At 39.0% G+C, this 23,612-nt stretch overlaps 1 protein-coding gene and 1 long non-coding RNA gene across 7 annotated transcripts in view; one reads left to right on the forward strand and one right to left on the reverse strand.

Moving 5' to 3' along the window:
- The window catches only part of LOC133549554 (latent-transforming growth factor beta-binding protein 2-like), a 333,835-nt gene that overhangs the window by 171,856 nt on the left and 138,367 nt on the right, over nt 1–23,612 (forward strand). For all 6 annotated transcript variants that reach the window (XM_061895071.1, XM_061895074.1, XM_061895072.1 and 3 more), the window contains exons 6-8: nt 10,672–10,872; nt 14,180–14,442; nt 16,127–16,229. In XM_061895071.1, the coding sequence (XP_061751055.1) occupies nt 10,672–10,872; nt 14,180–14,442; nt 16,127–16,229 (567 nt within the window). The remainder of the gene's footprint in view (nt 1–10,671; nt 10,873–14,179; nt 14,443–16,126; nt 16,230–23,612) is intronic.
- The window catches only part of LOC133549556 (uncharacterized), a 123,414-nt gene that overhangs the window by 82,116 nt on the left and 17,686 nt on the right, over nt 1–23,612 (reverse strand). The gene's annotated exons all lie outside the window — the stretch shown is intronic.

Below are 23,612 nucleotides of genomic sequence, written 5' to 3' on the forward strand. Positions count from 1 at the left end.
CTACAAAAACTAGCCAGCCACTTGTTAAGCAAGATTTATCTGTTATATCCCTCGTCATTGCCTTTCGCAGGCAGGGGGCCAGAGACAAATACTCGATGCCCGGACATGTTTGTAGTGAGATTACAATTCCTATCCCTCTTTGTAATCTCTGACTGTCTCATCCTAATGTCATCGGAGCCAACGCGTAAAACTATGTTTGCATAACTAGTGTTGCGATTAGCCTGTCTTACGTGTTTACTAGGCCTGTTGCGAGTTAGCTCCCTAAGATTAGCTTCCATGTCAGGCGCTCTGGCCCCGGTAATACACTTAATTGTGGCTGGTTTGTTCAGATTTATGTTTTGGTTGGTGCCCGGTAGACTGGCTTGTAGGACTAGCTAATGGGCTAAATCTATTATGCATCTCAACCGAGGTCATACAATTCCAATGTCGAACTAAATTTTTGCACACATCTTTGCAGTTCATGCATGACAAAAGATTAATATTTGATGACGTGACTTTTTGGCAACACTGTGTTCGTAGCTATTGTAATAAAGTTAAATTGTTTTGTCAATTGATTGATCTTTTTAACATTAACAGTTGTTAAATTATTTTTACACATAGATGTCGATTCAAAATGTCACAAAAGTAAATACAGGACGCGCATCGCAACATTTATCATTAATTTAAGGGACTGGTTTACTAATAGTAGTGGATGACATGTTTTATCCACTAACTGACACATTTACTGACTAATTGTTAAGTATGTTGAAAAAATACTTCTGTTACACTCATATATACACAGTTCAAGGGTAGACCCCGAGATGCAGAGAATGGAGGCAAGGCTAGCAAAAGTAACAAATTAAATATTTAATTAGTCAAAATGATAACTAAGGGAGATGGGGCAAACGTGCACACCACGGGAAATATAACAAAGGTAGTCTCTCTCAGAGGCTGGCAGGGAAAAGGCCAGGTCGCACACAGCGTGGCAAAACTAGTCCTCTTAAAACAAGGAGGCTAGAAAAAACAAAAACACAACGAGGTCAAAATATTGAATTGAATTGAATTGAATTATATTTATACAGTGCTTTTCTCTGGTGACTCAAAGCGCTTTACATAGTGGACCCCAATATCTAAGTTACATTTAAACCAGTGTGGGTGGCACTGGGAGCAGTTGCGTAAAGTGTCTTGCCCAAGGACACAACGGCAGTGGCTAGGATGGCGGAAGCAGGAACCGAACCTGCAACCCTCAAGTTGCTGGCACAGCCACTCTACCAACCGAGCTATACCGCCCCAAGAATATGCAAGCGTAACCTACCATGGGAGCCGAATACGAGATGCACATGTCAGAGCGGAGTTCAGGAACAATAGTTGGCAGGGACCAGCTGTCGGTGACACGTTTAAATACTACCGGGAGGTGATTGGCAGCAGGTGTGCCTAGTTTAGGGCAAATAGACTGGGGGAAAAAAACTGACAAACCAAATGAGAAGGCAGGGAGAATACAACAAACACAACAACTTCAAAGTGAAAGGCTCCATACATGATGTGCATGACAGTCCTGCCCTGCAATATGTTGTTTCTATATACTTTAGAAATTCCATTGTATCTCATTTTTAGCACATACGTGGCTTAACCTGTTCGCCATCGTTGTTATTGAGCCTATTCGGGAAAACACTTTGTTCTGTTTGCTTTGACAATCACTTGGCAGCATGAAAGTGCATACTAACAACTTTGATGTGAACCAAAACATTTTTGGACCCTGAAGTGTGGACATATTAGATATATTTTACCCAATTTTCCTTGTGTTGTTGTCTCTTGCACTTCCTCCATCCCTTTCTCTGCGCCTCCTCCTGGCTTGCTGTTAATACCCTGTGACACAAAGCTCATTCTTTGCATGCCACTAAGACCAAGCTGCTGTTTACAGCCAGTTTAAAGTGTTACCGCCTCTTTAAAGACACGAGTATCCTCTTTCATCTCATAATAACTAGTTTAACTCTGACATTGTTATGAAACTGGCGGCCTAATTGTGATTCAATACTGACACTTTACTTGTTCATCTTTCGTCTTTGTCATAATCATATATTGTTTTTCAATTTTTTATGTTTTGATTAAGGAGATATTAGGCCAAATTTCTAGTTGAGCGTAGGCTCAGTATGTAATGGGCAGTGCTGGCCAGAGGTGGGTAGAGTAGCCAGAAATTGTACTTAAGTAAGAGTACTGTTACTTTAGAGATGTATTACTCAAGTAAAAGTAAGAAGTAGTCACCCAAATATTTACTTGAGTAAAAGTAAAAAGTATGTTTTGAAAAAACTACACAAGTACTGAGTAACTGATGAGTAACCTGATTACGGCAACAAATAATGCACAAAAATATAAAAATAGCAATGAGCAAATTCAGAGCCAGGAATATCTCTTAAGCAACTAAAACAATAATATATTTTAAATAATAGTACATTAAAATAAAATAAGGCACATTGAGCCACAATAACTTAATAGCACCATAGGCTCAGTAGGCATTCATTAATTGATTGATTGAGACTTTCATTAGTAGATTGCACAGTACAGTACATATTCCATACAATTGACCACTAAATGGTAACACCCCAATAAGTTTTTCAACGTTAATCAATTACTTAATAAATGACCAAGTCGAGGTGATCTACCTCATATACACATATACATACACACACACGTACATGCATACATACATACATACATACATATATATATGTATATATATATATATATATATATATATATATATTTATATATATATATATATATATATAAATATATATATACATATGTACATGTGTACATGTATGTATACACACATATATATATATATATATATATATATATATATATATATATATACAGTATATAATTTATATTTATTTGGCCGTTTTTGTTGACATGTTAAAGGTGTTTTAATGAATATACATGCATGTTTAACACATAGATTCCTATCTTTCATGAAGACAAGAATATAAGTTGGTGTATTACCTGATTCTGATGACTTGCATCGTAGTGCCGATAACGTCCACTTTTTCAAATGGAGGAAAAAAAAAGTTCCTCTTTTCTGTCTAATACCACAGGAAAGTCGTTGGTTTTTGGCATCTTATTTGTCCAGCTTCCATATTCGTTTTTATACACTTTACAAGAAATACATTGGCGGCAAACTCTGTAGCTTGCTAGCTTGTTTGCTCTGGCTTTCGGAGACTCTTATTTTGTTAGCGCAGGCGTGATGGGGCGGCACTTTTATTGTGAAGACAGGAACTGTGCGATCAGTCTTTAGGCTTTTGACGGGAAGTACGGTTGAAATAAAAAGTGTCTTTTTTCTTTTACACCCCAATAAGTTTTTCGACTTGTTTAAGTCGGGTCATGTGACCGCCTGGCTCCGTTTGATTGGTTCAACGTCACCAGTGACTGCATGTGATTGGTGAAACGCAGGCATGCGCAGATCCTACTTTGAAGCTCTGTCATAAACCAAAACAAACATTAACAGATCGATAAAAAAATAGTAGCGAGTAGCGAGCTGAATGGAGCGGAGTAAAAGTAGCGTTTCTTCTCTATAAATCTACTCAAGTAAAAGTAAAAGTATGTTCATAAAAACTACTCGTAGAAGTACAATTTATCCCAAAAGTTATTCAAGTAAATGTAATGGAGTAAATGTAGCGCGTTACTACCCACCTCTGGTGCTGGCACATCCTTCATGCTACAAGAGAGAACATGTAGAAGCAGAAATCTCACTGTCCACTAGTCCCACAGCCGTTTGACGCACACTATTGCCGCTTTGCTGTCCAGCGAAATAACATGGACTTTTAAAAGATCTTGCGAATCCTCGCGTAATCACGTTATTCTGTCCTTCCAGAGGAGCAGAAGCAAATACACTCGGTCCTGTCACTTGCCCCGTGACCCAGAAACAGGCACTGCCAGATCATGACAACCACTGAACGTCTCAAGCTTTGCCGTTCATCAGTACCCACAGGCGAGCGTCTGCGACAGCACTGACCAGACTTGACTCGTGTAAAAGACATTCACAAATTTATTTTTGCATTGGTAGAAAGCAACAACACAACAATAGCATCATCCCTGACGAGCGTTGTACATGTGCGTAGACCTCATCCAACCCCCGCTAACCACTTTCCTGCTTCCCTGGCTCCTGTATCAGCTGGTATTTGACACAAGTCCCCATACAGCTGCTAGGGATATAATTTTTTGATTTTGGACCACCAGAATCAGCAAGTTCTTATCAATTTGGGTCAATGAGGTGAAATCATGGTGGAAGAGGGGTTCGTGTGTGTGCCTCACAATACCAAGGTCCTGAGTAGTTCTGAATTCAATCCCGGGCTTGGGATCTTTCTGTGTGGAGTTTGCATGTTCTCCCCGTGACTGCGTGGGTTCCCTCCGGGTACTACGGCTTCCTCCCATTTCCAAAGACATGCATCTGGGGATAGGTTGATTGGCAATACTAAAAATTGACCCTAGTGTGTGAATGTGAGCCTGAATGTTGTCTGTCTATCTGTGTTGGCCCTGCGATGAGGTGGCGACTTGTCCAGGGTATACCCCGCTTTCTGCCCGATTGTAGCTGAGATAGGCTCCAGCACCCCTGCAACACCAAAGGGAATAAGCGGTAGAAAATGGATGGATGGATGGAGGTGAAATCATGTCTAAAAACCTATAACAAGTTGACTTCAGGTCCTTCCCCGCTCATTAGTACATTTCAAAGTGTACAACACAATATGCCTCGAACAGGGAGTATTTTATTTTGAATGTAAAGTGGATAATACATTTTTTTGTTAGTGCATATCTTTTCTAAATTGACCCACTGTGTTGCGGCGACGGGCAAAAATAAAAACTCTGCGTATATTTATCATATTGTCTTTTTTTTCTTGTCTAATTGCATTCACTATAGCAGTGTTTTTCAACCTTTTTTGAGCCAAGGCACATTTTTTTCATCGAAAAAATCCAGGGGCACACCACCAGCAGAAAATGTTAGAAACAAAACTTAATAGGCTATATTAACAATATAAAGTCCATCCATCCATTTTTCTACCGCTTATTCCCTTTGTGGTCCCGGGGGGCGCTGGTGCCTATCTCAGCTACAATTGGGCGGAAATGGGGGTACACCCTGGACAAGTGACCACTTCATCGCAGGGCCAACACGGATAGACAGACAACATTCACAGTCACATTCACACACTTGGGCCAATTGAGTGTTGCCAATCGACCTATCCCCAGGGGCATGTGTTTGGAAGTGGGAGGAATCTGGAGTACCCGGAGGGAACCCATGCAGTCACGGGGAGGACATGCAAACCCCACACAGAAAGATCCCGAGCCCGGGATTGAACCCAGGATTACTCAGGACCTTCGTATTGTGAGGCAGACACACTAACCCCTCTTTTCCACCGTGCTGCACCATAAGCATCCAATTCTCCCAAAGTAGACTTACAAATTATTTAGCTACCTGCTACCACTTACTAACATGCAATAGTATTACATTGTTACTCTGCTGATCCCTAGACAACACAGACACTCAACAACGGCACATTATTTGCGGTTAATACTTATTGGTCTGCAAACAATATTTTTGGGACCAATTAGGAGAAATTGCGTAATTTCCCACGGCACACCAAACATTATCTCACGGTACAGTAGTACACAGTGTTTGAAAAACACTGCACTATCAGCTAAAATTCCACCCAACACTTTATGGATATTTTTTTTGATGGAAGTAAGAGAATATAAGGAGTTAAGTAATCAACATCTGAATAGATTGATCAGACTACCCAGTAAATACTTAAAATGTGATGTATAATGTCAAACAGTCATATTAAACATGTGTTAGTTGTTATCCCAAATTAAACGAGTGTAGTCTATTAAACATATATTTACAATTTAAAGGAATTTATTAGTCCATCCTTTTGATATTCAACAGGTGAAGTATGATCTGAAATAACGGACAAGCTGTAGAAAATGGATGGATGGATGGATGGATAACAGAATATAAACAATTTATTTTGCTGCCAACTTTGAATCAATGTAAAGTCCATGAAACAAATAATACAAATCAGCATTTATCATGAAATTAGTTGAAATGTTACATGTAACATCGACATTTGTATTGAACCTATTTATTTTACTAATTTATTTGAGTGGCAAAATCGAGGTATGAGGTAATGGAAATATGTCTAATACCATTAAAATGTGACCTTTTTTGCAAAACTGTCCATTTGTGAATGTAAATCCCACTCGGATTCCTGTAGGCCAGGTGGCCTGTCAGTAAAAGTCAGTTTGTCTGTTTTGAGACTTTTTGCATTTTTCTTGGGTAAGTTGCAATCACTATTGGCTTGTTTGGCCTGTTCTTGCTTTACGCTGAGGTTAGCATTAGGGGTGCACCACAAGGAGGTGACAGTCAGACTTTCCCCCCAATTTGAAACAAAAACTTAAATAAATATGTCAATAAAAAAAGATTGCCATTTGCTGATTCAAAGTGTGAGGAAACACACAGAAGTAGGATAAAGTATTTTTGTCATCTAATCATTGAATGTGCATAATAACACCAATGTGCAACTGCGTGTGCAGGTGTACCTAATGAAGTGACTGAGTGAATGTTTATGAAGTTAATTTCAACCGTGTCTACAAAGAAAATAGCGGCGATCCAAGGTACACGCCTGTGCAATTGCACACTGCTCACGCGTCCTCTGTGCACGGCAAATCTAGGCCGCACGCAAAATCGAAAAAAAAAAGATATGCGCATAACAGTGTGCACGTCTGCCGTCTCTCACATGTGCGCCACTGAACCCTCAAGGACTTTTGGCGTTGGCTCACATTTATGAAAAATTGGAAGGAAAATTGCCGGCAATGACTTTGCGATATACATTTAAACAGTGCGTATATTCAAAAGATACATTTGGATACCTTTGAAGAGGGTGGGGCGTGGTATCATTTGCACTCTTGCAGACAGACTAAAAAAATCCTTCTAAATGTGAGTGTGGAGCGAAATGTACACACAATTTGGACCAAAGCACGTCCTAAACATAGTGTATCTAGACCACAAGGAAGGGTTTTAAATGTGGATTAAAATTGTTATAATTTCTCTTTAAAGATAATTTTACTGAACCTAATTTATCAATAGTACTGAGGTTTGCTCGTCAAGTAGTCTGGGTACAGATGGTACAGGCTTAGACCGATTTTTTTTTTCTCACCCCCTAACCCCCCAGTTTCAGTGACAGATTGCACTCACTGTCCTACATATTGACAGACTGAGCCGGTAGTTCCTCCCCCACGCCATTCGGCTTTTCAACACCTTCCAGGGAAAGCAATTAAACAAACAACTTAATTGCCATATTGCCAAATGTACTATTGTTTCCCTTTTGCACACTGACCTCTATTGCACAATGAAACAGGACTTGTGTTTACTGTATATTATATTGTTTTTTTTTTAATTATTTTTACTTAACTTAAGATGCCCCCAACCGACCGACCCATTCATCCATCCATCCATCTATCTATCTATCTATCTATCTATCTATCTATCTATCTATCTATATATCTATCTATCTATCTATCTATCTATCTATCTATCTATCTATCTATCTATCTATCTATCTATCTATCTATCTATCTATCTATCTATCTATCTATCTATCTATCTATCTATCCATCTATCTATCTATCTATCTATCTGTCTATCTACAAACCCCGTTTCCATATGGGTTGGGAAAATTGTGTTGGATGTAAATATAGACGGAATAAAATGATGTGCAAATCATTTACATCCCATATTCAGTTGAATATGCTACAAAAACAACATATTTGATGTTCAAATTGATAAACATTTTTTTTTTTTTGCAAATAATCATTAACTTTAAAATTTGGTGCCAGCAACACGTTACAAAGAAGTTGGGAAAGGTGGCAATAAATACTGATAAAGTCACTTATTTGTAACATCCCACAGGTGTGCAGGCTAATTGGGAACAGGTGGGTGCCATGATTGGGTATAAAAACAGCTCCCCCAAAATTGCTCAGTCTTTCACAACAAAGGATGAGGCAAGGTACACCCCTTTGTTCACAACTGTGTAAGCAAATAGTCAAACAGTTTAAGAACAACGTTTCTCAAAGTGCAATTGCAAGACATTATGGGATTTCAACATCTACAGTCCATAATATCCTCAAAAGGTTCAGAGAATCTTGAGAAATCACTCCACGTAAGCGGCATGGCCGAAAACCAACATTGAATGATCACTCAGACAGTACTGTATCAAAAACCGACATCAATCTCTAAAGGATACCACATGGGCTCAGGAACACTTCAGAAAACCACTGTCACTAAATACAGTTTGTCGCTACATCTGTAAGTGCAAGCTAAAGCTCTACTATGCAACGCGAAAGCCATTTATCAACAACATCCAGAAACGCTGTTGGCTTCTCTGGGCCCGAGATCATCAAATATGTACTGATGCAAAGTGAAAAAGTGTTCTGTGGTCTGACGAGTCCACATCTAAAATTGTTTTTGGAAATATTTGACATTGTATCATCTGGCCCAAAGGGGAAGCGAACCATCCAGACTGTTATCCAGCATCTGTGATGGTATGGGGGTGCATTAGTGCCCAAGGGATGGGTAACCTACACATCTGTGAAGGTACCATTAATGGTGAAAGGTTCATACAGGTTTTGGATCAACATATGCTGCCATCTAAGCGCCGTCTTTTTCATGAAAGCCACTGCTTATTTCAGCAAGACAATGCCAAGCCACATTCAGCATGTGTTACAACAGCGTGGCTTCATAAAAAAAAGACTGCGGGTACTTTCCTGGCCCGCCTGCAGTCCAGACCTGTCTCCCATCGAAAATGTGTGGCGCATTATGAAGCGTAAAATACGACAGCGGAAACCCCGGACTGTTGAACGACTGAAGCTCTACATCAGTGGTTCTCAAAAGGGGGTACGCGTACCCCTGGGGGTACTTGAAAGTATGCCAAAGGGTATGTGAGATTTTTTTTAAATATTCTCAAAACAGCAAAAATCCTTTATTAATATATTTATTGAATAATACTTCAACAAAATATGAATGTAAGTTCATAAACTGTAAAAAGAAATGCAACAATGCAATAATCTGTGTTGTTGTTGTAAGCACAATACCAATGGCGCGCAATTTGCAAAATGCGCAACCGCATTTTGCAAATTTAATGTCAAATCAAATCAAATCAAATGTTTATTGGATTCATCACTATACAGTGTACATCCACGACTAAACTACTGACTAAACTACTAACAAGTGTGGATTCAGGCCGGGTGGCCTATTTCAAGTTCCAGGTAACCTACATTATTATATTTTATAAATAGTAAACCAAGTTGTGGTAGTAGTTTAGTCAGTAGTTCTGTCGTGGATGTACACTGTATAGTGATGAATCCAATAAACTTATATTTGATTTGATAATAAATTTGCAAAATGCGGTTGCGCATTTTGCAATTTGCGCGCCAATGGTATTGTGCTTACAACATTTAGAGCTAGATTTTTTTGTGGACATGTTCCATAAATATTGATGTTAAAGATTTATTTTTTGGTGTAGAAATGTTTAGAATTAAGTTCATGAATCCAGATGGATCTCTATTACAATCCACAAAGAGGGCACTTTAAGTTGATGATTACATCTATGTGTAGAAATCTTAATTTATAAATGAATCACTTGTTTATTTTTCAATAAAATGTTAGTTATTTTTATACCTTTTTTTTCCAAATAGTTCATTGAAGACCACTACAAATGAGCAATATTTTTGCACTGTTATACAATTTAATAAATCAGAAACTGATGACATAGTGCTGTATTTTACTTCTTTATCTCTTTTTTTTCAACCAAAAATGCTTTGCTCTGATTAGGGGGTACTTGAATTAAAAAAAAATGTTCACAGGGGGTCCATCACTGAAAAAAGGTTGAGAACCACTGCTCTACATGAAACAAGAATGGGAAAAAATTCCACTTTCAAAGCTTCAACAATTAGTTTCCTCAGTTCCCAAACGTTTATTGAGTGTTGTTAAATGAAAAGGTGATGTAACACAGTGGTGAACATGCCCTTTCCCAACTACTTTGGCACGTGTTGCAACCATGAAATTCTAAGTGAATTATTATTTGCAAAAAAAAAAAAAATACGTTTATGAGTTTGAACATGAAATTATCTTGTCTTTGTAGTGCATTCAATTTAATAAGGGTTGAAAAGGATTTGCAAATCATTGTATTCCGTTTATATTTACATCTAACACAATTTCCCAACTCATATGGAAACAGGGTTTGTATCTATCTAATACCATAATAAAATAAATGAGTACTAAATCAAATAAAAACAGAAATAACTCTATTTAGCCCATTTGTTAATTTATTTTATGACGACTGCACAAAAATCCGTCTAAAATGTTAAATGAAAATTTAGTGACCTAAGTGAAGAAATAATTAATCAAAACAATCCTAAATGTTGATTCACTCACCTCCCAGGGTGTGATCAAGGGTGATGGGTCAAATGCAGAGAATAATTTCGCCACATCTAGTGTGTTTGTGACAATCATTGGTACTTTAACTTTTTAACTTTAACTTTAATGGTTCTTGAGCAGGAAATGCATACAGTATTGTTGATTAATCTGTTTCTCTGTACGTATTACATTTCCCACTTTTTACTTCCTTTTCCTGTCGTCTGCAGTCTTTTGTCAGATCCCATGTCATAATGGCGGCCGTTGCATTGGCAGGGACCAATGCTGGTGTCCAACAAACTCAACCGGGAAGTTTTGCCACTTGCCAGCTCAGCCTCATGCCAAGCCCATCACCCACAAGGAGTCCAGGAACTCTGCACCAAAATCTCCGTCACACACCACGTACACTCTCCCGCTGTCCAACCAACAATGTAAGTGGACACTTCTGCAGCCTCTGCAACGACCGTCTTTGCATCTGTCGTCCTTGAATTATTGGCTTGACGTGTGCAGAAGTTGTATTCGCTGATTTCTTTTTGTTTGCATTACCGCATCAATTCGAAGCTGTCTTTTTTGGTGTCACTGTTTCATTTCTTTGAAGTAGAAACTTCTCTAAGTTGTGAAAGCATGTTCCAACATCCGTTTATAATTTATTTACAGCTGATACAAATTGAATGACGCAAGTCCCACGTAAGCTGATGTTGTATCAAAACACAAAAATGATCCTTTGGGTTAGTGCGTCTGCCTCACAATACGAAGGTCCTGAGTAGTCCTGGGTTCAATCAGTTTTTGTGGAGTTTGCATGTTCTCCCCGTGACTGCGTGGGTTCCCTCCGGGTTCTCCGGATTCCTCCCACCTACAAACACATGCTCCTGGGGGATAGGTTGATTGGCAACACTAAATTGGCCTTAGTGTGTGAATGTGAATGTGAATGTTGTCTGTCTATCTGTGTTGGCCCTTCGATGAGGTGGCGACTTGTCCAGGGCGTACGCCGCCTTCCGCCCGATTGTAGCTGAGATAGGCACCAGCGCCCCCCGCAAGCCCAAAGGGAATAAGCGGTAGAAAATGGAACGAAAGTCGGTCAACTATTTTTAGTAACACAGTGCCTCTGAGTTCGTAGAAGTTTTTGCTAGATTCTAAACTATGCCTTTCACTTGTAAAGTAGAAGGTTGTGGCCATTAACTGAGAAGTTGGTCAACTTTGACATTCGACTTACACAAAATTGGTAGGAAAACTCAACAATATGCTCGTTTTCTCACACTTTTTTAAATTTGTATTTTACCTGAATGAAGATTATGATGAATTCTTCATCTCAATGGGAAACACAAATCTTGTGCTAAAAGATATAAACATCCCTTCTGTTGGCATCCCACTGAGAAAAAATGAAAGAGTTGGCCATTTCCATGATTTTTTGGAGATTGTAAAGGACTGCTATTAATTTGATGTTGATGTGCTAAAACCTTCTACATACAATATTTACTGTTCTTGGTTCAAGCACATTATAAATAATTATGAAGTGCTTTGACGTAATAATTAAATCAATATATTCTTGTCTGCCAAACAGGGATTCAAAGTAATATTATGATATTGACACATCTCATATTTGCATAAATTACTAGACTACCCTGAAGAGATGCACAGATGAGATGTCTCACTATAAAAAATGTACTTTTTTATCACTTTAACAAACATAAGATGTGTTTTTTTGGTAGATTTCGGCTTTTTAAAGGGTACTTCAACACGTAAAAAGTACTGTATGCACTTTATGCACATGTAACTCTCTTGGGGTAAACTAACAATTTATTTACAGATGAAATGTGTCAATATTAAAGTTGAATCCCCTTTCGGCACCCAAAAATACATTGATTTATTAATACATCCAAACACTTGATTCATATTTATTATGTACATGAACAAGGAGCAGTTAATATTGTATGTCGCTTATAAAAAAGAAAAAACGTTTAAGCACATCAACAACAGTTCTGAGCAATCTCATTAATACCATAAAATGGCCAATTATTATATTTTTTGAACACGATAAAGGCTTAAATTATTCCAAACACATAATGTTACAATAACCACTAATGTAAGTGTTTGTCTTACATGTAGTAATCACTTCTTGACAGACACAGCCCCAGCAGTGAAGGTTTAACAATTGATGCGCGTTTACGAAGCGTGAATAATAGATTTAGCTTAGTTGTGATGTCACAATCGATGACTGCTGCTGATAGCATCATAGGAGTAAAACTCAAATGAGTCCTCTTCACTTTGTTCCATTTGTACACATAATTCGATGTGGAAAATGTTAAAGCCACAATACGGCGGACTGCAACGCATCGGACATTTTTTAGCATCCAACATTAAACAACTCTTCCCTCAACTATAAGTCCATGACCATCATCCCTTGACTTTGACGGGAATCTAACAAGCCAAATACTATGGTCTGTAAACTTTTCTCCAAAGTGCAGATTTTGTGTTAATTTATTGTGAATACAAAACTAAACATTGACTTGTGTAAAGGCAGTAATATCCATTCATCCATCCATTTCTTACCACATGTCTCTTTTGGTGTCGTTGGGGGGCTGGAGCCTATCCCAGCTGTACTCGAGCAGAAGGCGGCGTACACCCTGGAAAAGTCACTCCCTCATCACAGGGCCAACACTGATAAACAGACAACCATTCATACATTAGGACCAATTTAGTGCTGCCAATCAACCTATCTCCAGGTCATTGTCTTTGTGGGTGGGAGGAAGCTGAGGTATCCGGAGGGAGCCCACATAGTCACAGGGAGAACATGCAAACTCCACGCAGAAATACCCCTGGCTCAAACCCAGGACCATAAAATGAATATTTCTTCCAGTGTCTCTCCACCTATGTGTATGTATGTATATATATAATATATACATCTTTCTCTCTCTCTCTCTCTCTCTCTATATATATATATATATATATAGAGAGATATATATATATATATATATATATATATATATACTGTATATATACATATATATATATATATACTGTATATATATATATATATATATATATATATATGTGTGTGTATACATACATGTACACATGTATGTATGTTTTGTATTGTGTGCAAAAAAAAAATTGACTTGGCGAGTTGGTGGTTTACGAAACACTTGTAGCAAAAATTTGTTTTAAGAACTCCAAAACAAAAAAATTACAAATAATATCAATAGAATGCTCAAATGGGAAATAGTAAACATTAAAATAATATCAAACAAACTTTTCACTGCAAACTGCATTCTTCGACTCGATCTGCTCCCTTGGACTGAAGTCTGTGAGTTTTTTTCTTGTAGTTTTTTGTAAAACCCTTCACTCATTTGCCCTTTTAATTACCTCTCTAGGCGCTCGGAAGAAACTTTTATACCTTTTGTGTTTTGAACTGTTCCAACAGCTTAAAACAACAGGATCATATGGCATTTTTAATTGTTCTTACCTCTGTCGACCATCCATCAATCTATCCATTGAGCAGTGATTTAAGTCAGATTCCACTTTTTTAGACCGCTAGCTAGTTGAGACTGAATCATCTCCTGCTTTCATCCAAGTAGTGCGCTCTATTTTGTTTTATAATTTTAAATGCTCTAATAATCAATGATCATGTTTTTACCAGATTCAGATCCCACAAATATGTTCATGTCATGTTTTTAAATATGCTATTTTGGCATGTATTATTCTGTGCAGGATAATTCAGAAAAGTAATATTTCTTCCAGTGTCGCTCCACCCTTCTTTGGTAAAAGTCCACATCCAGCACCCACCAGAAGCTGAAGTCCGCATCCACCAAGTGGCTCGTGTCCCACCAGGTCAGAGGTTGCCCACCACAGAGGGAGTTCACTCTGTCCAGCAGCGCTCTCAGCCTGGCAATGGCCACGAGTTGGCTGTCGAGCACAGCAGCCGACACAACAACCACGCCAGATCACACAACCATCAGAATGGACAAGTGGGGAGATGTTTCCAGGAGACGGTTGATGGACAGGTATCATGTTGAGTCATTCATCTCCATTTTGTTCTTTGTGGTCCGAAGAAGGTTTTAAAACCTGAATTGTATTATACAAACAGTTTATCTTCCCACAAATGATTCAGTCTCGGTTGGCTTCTGGTTAATGGTATTGTCATCTTCACGTTTTATGAAGCCTGACCACACTGGTCAACCTGGGAATGTTTTGATTTAGAATGCATTCAGTGGACAGATGCTGTGCATACATTCCAGTTTAGGTAGTTTAGCTTGTTATATCGTAGCTCTAGTTAGTTGGGCCCGTAATGCACATTAATTATCTTTTGTGAGATCAGGGCAACTAATTGAGTTGGATTTTTTGCAAAGGTAATGCACAGTAATTGGTTAAAAAACAACAACAAGAAAAGCACAAGTACTGTATTTGTGTGGGTTACTTGGGTTTCAGTGATACCTCTACATTTCAAAGGGAGAAAATGTGATATTCTACCCAAATATTCTATATTTTAGCGTAATTCATAATGCACAACACAATATGTTTGCCAACCTTTTTACAAGGAACACAATTATTGGACTGCAATATTGGGGAACTGTATTAGACAACTTTCTGTACAAACCTGTGGTCATTCAGAGGACAGCAGAAATGACAGAAGGCTATGTTGGGTCACAACACACTACTTATACAATTGTTGACTAATGGCCGATTATAGGTGGAACTTGTGTAAAAAGTAAGAATTAGAAGTATATACTGTATGTATAAGGTTTGATCATTTATAGTAATGTATTTGTGTAATTCAAAAATGTCAATTAAAGGCACTGACCTGCATTGTCCCATTTTTCAGTGCTGTGCCAGCCTGGGATGTTGTTAGCAATGGCCACTAGCTATCAAGTTACCCGCCATCTTACGAGCTTCTCTCTTCATTTGTTGAAATTATGACTTTCATATTGTTTTTACATTATAGTACTTAACTTATATGTTAACTTTTACTTTTAAGTTTGTATTGAGTGAAGCTCATTTGTTGATGTCAATTATGTCCTCATTTGTTACGAGTTAAACTTACAAATTGTTAAAAAAAAAAAAAGCATTATTATTTAAATGTTTCACTATTTTGTGCAATTCACTATTATCATTATGGTGACTAAATGTACTTAAAGCAGCAACAAAAAAACAGATCCATTTTAAGATTATACAGATGTTTTGTTATTATAGGCTTGGTCGTTGTAATTTTTTTCATGGCCTCACTGCAAAGCATTAAATTATATTAGGGGTTTAGTCCTGTATGATTCCATACTATACTGTCATGATAACATTTTCCAAAGTTGTCCACTATAAAGTTGTTCCTTCAGCATTATTCAATGGAGCATGGACTGTGCATTAGATTATGGCTTTTATGTTCCACAGTTGTCATCACCCTCTTGCCAGTTTACCAATTTTTCAAAGGAATGTCTTCGGTTTTTCCCTTTTGTAAATTTCTACTGGCCAAAACCCACTCAGTTCTGCAAGGAATTTCTCCTAATTAGCCAAATGTTCCTGTTTCACATGCCAAGAGGGTCAGAGCTGTTCATGAAAGTTTATGTTACATGGCTCCAAATTCCTAATGTCATGTAGTTTTTTTCTGTCCGTGCAGATAACTGGTCATGTAACTATATGTACAGTTTTGCAGCCAAACTTTTTTCTTAGATTTATCACAGATGTGTGTATTTACAGTGTGGCAAGCCTTTGCCAGGCCTAACCAAACAGGATGATTGCTGTGGAAGTGTGGGAGCTTCCTGGGGTCTCAACAAGTGCCACACGTGTCCAATTAAACCAGGTAAACTTGCTGACCTGTTTTCCAATGTTGAATATCTATTCAAGGCATATTAATTATTCTAGCTTCACTCTATTTCTATCATTGTATTCAATTGGGAGAAACCTGAGCGGTACTGTGGATTCATAGTTTGTTTGCCAGTGAGTTGCCAACCACGTACTTGAAGAGATTAGTCGACAAATATTATATTATCTTCTCAAGTGAAAAAAATTCAAATACAAAAATGATCAATGCACAGCCATTATTGTGTAAATTAGAGATGTGCTGATCAATAGGTATCGATCAGTATTGGCCGATTTCTGTGACAAAATACTATCGATCAGCATTGGCCGATTTCTGTGACAAAATATGTGATCAGCCAATGCCAATTAATGTGTTTCAATGCTTAACACAAAAGCTGACCTCCACCGGCTGACACTATATTTATTTTTGGTCCCCCAGCTGACAAAGGCGGTTAGCAGCTACACATATATCCATACACATTGTGGAACCTTTCCCCTAAATTAAAAATTGTCCATTGCAACAAATGCAGTTAACTACTCTACATATCGTACAAGTATCATTATTACAGTAGGTCAATGTTCAACATGTTACACACCGAGTTAGAACATGTTGACACAGACAGGCATACTACGGGTAATGGCTAAGCTAGCTACCAAGATATCTTGAAAAAAACACAAGAAATAAGTGCTTAGGAAACTTTCAGAAGTCTAGATGGTTCTGCAGTACAGCTGATAGTAACCAACCATTTACAGAAATTTTGCATATTTCTACAACAGAAAGGGATATTATACTGATTATTATTAAATTATTAAATTTTTTGTCCTTTGCATTAATTTTTCACAGCGTTTGTTGCGTATTTGTTGCATTTTGCTTTATTGTAAAAGATCGATCGCGGGATGTTAATCTGGTAAATAAGGAGGAAAGAAGTCCATATTTTTTAATATTCCGTGTTTTATCATTCATCGATAATATTGCAGATCCCACATTATTTATTTGACTGTACAAACTTTTACTCAGCAGAAAGGCTGGACAATAACACCAATTTTTCTGAGGTGGTCCGTCATAATATTTGTAGATTTATATCAGTCATATTGTGAGTGTTTGTATTGTGTGTTGTGCTTTTATCCTTTTCTACGGTATTGCAAGAATTTATTTAACTAGTACAACCTACACATGTTTTAAGTGTTCTTTAAAAAAGGGAACCCAGCACACACACGGTAGAATGCATGGCACTTTTTACAGCTAAAATATTGTGTCAGAAAGCATTAAACACACAGACTCACGATGTCATGTTAAAAATCAGAAGTAAAAAAATAAGACTGGCGATTATTGTCACACCATCATCAGTTATTCACAGTGACGTGCAGTCCAGGGTGGCAGGTGAGGCTCACCTGCCATCATGGAAAGAAAAAAATAAAAAAATAAAAAATCATATTGTTATATGTATCCAGTAATTATACTATAAAGTTATTTTCCATTTAACTTCACCAGTTTTAAATTATTTTTTATTCAAAATCAATTAATTTTCACATTTTCCAGTCAAATACTGAGAATTACTTGCCGTGAGTCACAGCTAGGGATGATGTTTGATAAGAAATTATCGAGTTCGAGCCTATTATCGAATCCTCTTATGGAACCGATTCCTTATCGATTCTCTTATCGAGTCCAGATAGGTTGTTGTACATGGAAAAAAACCAACAATATTTGCTTTAACAAAAGCTCACTTTTATTATATAAGAAAAAAATAAAATCTAATAATATTGACTGTTACCCCCCCTAAAAAAATAAAACAAAATAAATAAATATTGACTGTTGTTACCCAAAGTATATTAAGTGGGATTGTTCAGAAAAACAAATATATACAGTAATACAAAAACAACCTGTCTCTGTGATCACTATAGGTGTATAAATAATAATATGGTGTTAAATAAAATCAGTCCCTTGGACACAAAACTGAAAATAATACAGCTCTCCAAAAAGTGCACTTCTGCTACTATTTGACATAACTGTTTGTTATGCTGGTTTGACATTTTTGCACTTTATTTCTTAATTGAAAAATAATTCTATGAAGAGAAAAGTTGTTTGCAAATGTGGTTATAATGCTTAAATATTAAAAGTTAAAGCTAAAAAAAGAAATACAGTTTATTGGGTTAACAGTATTTCTTTATGAGCTAGGGAATATAACAACTACACTACCCAGCATGCAACGGGACTGACGAGCAAGTGTTGTTGCATGTCGTCACCCGGCAGTAAACGTCAAGAACTCAGCCAACACGCCTCGTCTACATTATTTATAATTAGACTGTCAACACATATACATTGTGATTTTGCTGTGTTTACAAGGAAAGAAAAACAAAAGTTAAAAAAGGGGGATATGTTGTGTATATATGTATGTGCTGCGTTTGCTTTAAGAACGTTGCGACAGCAGCCGTAAAGGAGGTGCGTTGCTAGCCTGGTTGCTATGTTTCCGGTTGGTCGTAAAAGTGTTGGTCAAGTGTTTGTACCCTGCTCAAATCTCTCAGTAAAGTTATTCATTGGATTATGTCTTTTGTTTTGAACTTTATTACACCTTGGAGTGCTTTTTCCAGTCCTTTGTTTTCCTGATTTCGCTAGCTGCGCCTAATGACTGAGCTACGTGACGTCGTTTCTTGTGATGTCTCACGGAGCATTTCTGGTCAAAAAACAACTCTTTTTCTTTACTATAGTGGTCTCGATAACGGGTACCGGTTATCAAAAAGGGGTTCGAGTCCGAGGACTCGGTTCTTTTCTTATCGAACAACCGGGAAAACCGGTTTCGAGTATCATCCCTAGTCACAGCCAGCTGAGACTCCCCGTCAACATGGATTGCGCGATGACTCGGCTAACTGCTGTCTGCTGTGCAGTGAGACCGTATTGCTATATGAATTATATTATACATTTCCATAGTTTTAGTTAGCTGAGGTATATAATGTACAGTGTATTTTGTCAACAACTGTATGTGTGTAACGTATTTCTTGTGCTGGGCAATCATAAAACTGCTGCGAAACACGTACAATGTGAGGCATCTGTTCTCCGGCCTCCTAGTGGTAGAGGGCGCTAGTGATCCCAGAGATCATTCTTGCACTACTCGGCTAAGCCGAAGCCGGTATGTTTTAAAGTTGTCGTTTGCCTGCATATCGTAAAAACAACCGTCCAACATTTTACAACTAATTGTAAACTTATAGGTGCCGACCATCAGGGCCGAGTTGCAATGAAAGAGTGTGTCGATGTTGAGATATTACGCAGAGTTGGTATGTGAATTTGTTTGTTAATAGTAGCTACTAGTCGTACCCATGTATTTTCTATGGGCGGTTAGCATCGGTCACTGAGGTGTTCATACTCCACGACACGTCTTCCTCGATCTGGATGCCCAGGAACCTGAAGTTAGAGACCCTTTCCATATAGTCCCCATTGATGTAGAGTGGTTGGATGTTTATTGTTTTTTTCTTCTGGAAATCCATGATGAGCTCCTTCGTCTTGGTGGTGTTAAGGACCAGGTTGTTTTCCCTGCACCACCTAGTCAGCCGCTCCCCTTCCTTTCTGTAGGCAGACTCATCCCTCTCAGAAATGAGTCCAACTACTGTGGTGTCGTCTGCAAATGTAATGGTAGCATTGCTGGCATGAGCAGGGGTGTAGTCATGAGTGTAGTGGGTGTAGAGTAGGGGCTTAGCACACAGCCCTGGGGGGAGCAGGTGCTGATGCTGCTGGCTGCTGATAGGTGGGAGCCTACTCTCACCCTCTGAGAGCGATTTGTCAGGAAGTGCAGGATCCAGTGGCAGATGGAGGAAGACAGTCCCAACCCCGTCAGTTTGGGCACCAGTCTGTGGGGGAGGATGGTGTTGAACGCATAGCTAAAAGCAACAAAAAGTAGCCTTGCATAGCTCCCCTGCTGCTCTAAGTGGCTCAGAGCAGTGTGGAGGGCTGTTGCGATAGCATCCTCTGTAGATCTGTTTGACCTGTACGCAAACTGGTGTGAGTCCAATGCAGGTGACAGATTTGAGGTGATGTGCCCCCGAACCAGAGTTTCAAAGCACTTCATAATGATTGGTGTAAGTGCCACTGGACGGTAATCATTCAGGCTGTGTACTGCAGTTTTTTTGGGAAGCTGGACAATAGGAGAGTCCTTTAGACAGGGTGGGACGATGGACTGGGACAAGGACTGGTTGAAAATTCTGGTGAAGACAACAGCCAGCTGGTCAGCACAGGTCTTTAATACACGTCCAGATACGCCATCAGGTCCAGCAGCTTTCCTCGGGTTCACCCTCCTTAGTGTGCGCTGCACCTCATGTTCCTTCAACATGAGGACGTTGTCACGGGTTGAGCGTTGTGATGTGACTGGATGTGGTTGCTTCACCTCGAAGCAAACAAAGAAGATGTTCAGTTCCTCCGCCAAGGAGGCGTCTCCGTCAGCCACAGCGAGGTTGTTGGATTTGTAGCCGGTGATGTTCTTCACCCCCTGCCACACCTGCCTTGTGTTGTTGCTGCTGAGGTGTCCCTTTATTTTCTTCCGATATGCTGTCTTTGCCTCCCTGATGCCTCTCCTCAGGCTGGCTCTTGCGGCACTGTACTGTGCCCAATCACCACACCTAAAGGCCTTGTTCCTCTCCTTTAGCAGGGTCCTGACCTCACCAGCCATCCAGGGCTTTTGGTTTGGATAGACCCGGATGCGCTTTTCTGTCATTGCAATATCTGTGCAGAACTTGATATAGCTCAGCACAGATGAAGTGTAGTCCTCCAGGTCCTGCTGTTCAAAGATGCCCCAGTTTGTTCTTTCAAAGCAATCCTGGAGCTGCTAAGAGGCGCCCTCAGGCCAGATTTTAACAGTTTTAGTTGTCGGGGGAGCACTTTTCCTGAGGGGGGTGTATGCTCGGATTAACAACACTGACAAGTGGTCGGCCTGGCCCAAGTGTGGTAGTGGTTTAGCCCACTAGCTACTCTTGATGTTAGAGTAAGCCTTGTCCAGAGTGTTTTTCCCCTAGTTACACATTTAATGTGCTGGTGGAATTTAGGGAGCACAGTTTTTAATTCTGCATGGTTAAAGTCCCCAGCAATGATGTGCACCGCCTCAGGATACGCGCTTCGTTGACTGCTAATGGAGTCATGTAACACCCTGAGGGCCATACTAGCATTAGCTGCGGGTGGTATGTAAACAGCCGTTAGCATGACAACATTAAATTCCCCTGGAAGATAGATGGGTCTGCATTTCACAGTAACGTACTCCAAATCAGATGAGCAGTGACTGGTAACAGTCTTTGTGTTGGTGCACCAGCTGTTGTTGACGTAGGTGCATAGACCCCCTCATCTTCTCTGACCGGAGTCCTTGGTTCTGTCATGTCGATGTGTTATGCGGCCCGCTAGCTCGATAGCTTCAGCTCGTCCAGCTTGTTGGCGAGGGATCTTGCATTCGATAAAAAAATGCTGGGAAGCGATGGTTTGAAAGGCAGCTTGCGGAGCCTAGGTAGCACGCCAGCTCTGCAGCCCAGCTTTTGCTTCCTGTCCCTCCACCTCCTTCTCCTGGGAAATGTAGTCCACGGAGAGCCCGGTGCCCTGACTATGTCCGCCGGTATCCCGTGTAAGCGAAGAAACTCAGCTGAGACGTCTTGCTCACTCCGTAGACCCAATTTAAGAAGTTCGGGTCAACTATAGATGTTAGTCGCCCGGCATAATGTGGTCAGACACACACATTATACGAGCAAAAATAACAAAAACTTGCTCTGACCTGCTGTGCCTATGCGCGGCGCCATCTTGAGTTCAATGATTGCCTCTTAAAATACCATAATTCATGTCACCACATGGCAAATGCTGGAGAAATACTATACAGGAACACATTAACACCCTACTCTGTATTGAAGCACTTCAACAGTCTACAAAACAAGTTATTTTCTGGCGCATTTAAAAATCAATAAGCCTGCATCAGCAATTAAAACATATCTTATTTGGTACTGTCAACATTTAAATTGCAAAAAACATATTATACTTAAAAAAATGTATATATATATATATATATATATATATATATATATTTGAAATCACAATTTTGCAGCACACATTCGACGATGTATAACCCCTCGTAGTTGGTTGATTCAAGTGGAAATGGCGGACATTTCCCCATTTCAACGCTGACATTGTCTCACAAGATGTAGTGTCTCTTTAAATATCCTTCTTGAAAATTGCCTTGTAAATATATATCTGCCACCTAATCAACATTTTGTTCTTCTCCTTCGTGGGTCAACACTACCTGCTTCCTACTAAATTGAAACTAGGGATTGGATACTCACTTTGGAACGACAAGTGAGTATCCAATCACAGTCTCGTTAACGTAAGGCTACCTGACAACAACTCGCGATTTGGTTGGCTGTAGCAATTATCTTTCAACTGTATGTGCCCGTTGACTTACATTATAGACACCAGGATTCGAACACCATGGGAACATTCTGATTGGATAAAACCTTTAACTTAAAACAACACTGAAAGGAGAATGAAGAGAATATGAATATATGTTTAGATATTTAGGGAAAGTAAAATAAAAATGAATTTTATTTTCAATTATGATCATGATTTCTGTTTATGTTAGGCCAGTAGAGAAGGCCTTGCTGGCACTGAAGGCACACTACTGATATATACACATATATAGTATTCACATTACACATTTTTACTGACCAATGTGGACCCCGATTCAAAATAATATTCCTGGTCTGCTCTATCCTGACTATACGCTCAGTTCCTGCCACTGTTAAAAATCCCCACAGCATGATCCTGCCACCACCATGCTTCCCTGTATATAATATATATGTGTACACAGTACAGGCCAAACGTTTGCACACACATTCTAATTCAATGTGTTTTCTTTATTTTCATGACTATTTACATTGTCACTGAAGGCATCTGCATGTGGCCTGCAGGTATTTTTTATGTACAGTATCCCAAACAACTGAGCGATAGAAGGTGGGATACATTTGATGTTCTGTTTTTGTCAGAGCCTGACTTTTATGTTCAAGTGAGTTTATTGTTGTGTCTGTTGGTTAGTGACACCCAGTGTAACCTACAGCTGCAGTTGTTTATAATTAGTGGACATTTTGAGCATTTATTACAGCCCTAAACAGTGCTAGAAAGTGAAGATAATTACTCTATTTACGTGTCATTTAGTTTGTGAAACGACTGCGTAATTCGACTATCCCCAGAGCTGTAAAAAATTAAGGGCTTTTTGCCTCAATAAAATTCAATAAAAGCATGTAGATGAGAGCCTGAAACAAGCACCATTCATAGTGGGCATAACCAGTCATTAAGCAAATGAACAAGAGTAATTGAGCTACAATACAACCAACCTGGGGTAGGTTTGAGAAAGAGCAGTAGGCTGGTTGGACG

This window comes from Nerophis ophidion, linkage group LG03 (assembly GCF_033978795.1).
Source record: "Nerophis ophidion isolate RoL-2023_Sa linkage group LG03, RoL_Noph_v1.0, whole genome shotgun sequence".
NCBI classification, from domain to species: domain Eukaryota; kingdom Metazoa; phylum Chordata; class Actinopteri; order Syngnathiformes; family Syngnathidae; genus Nerophis; species Nerophis ophidion.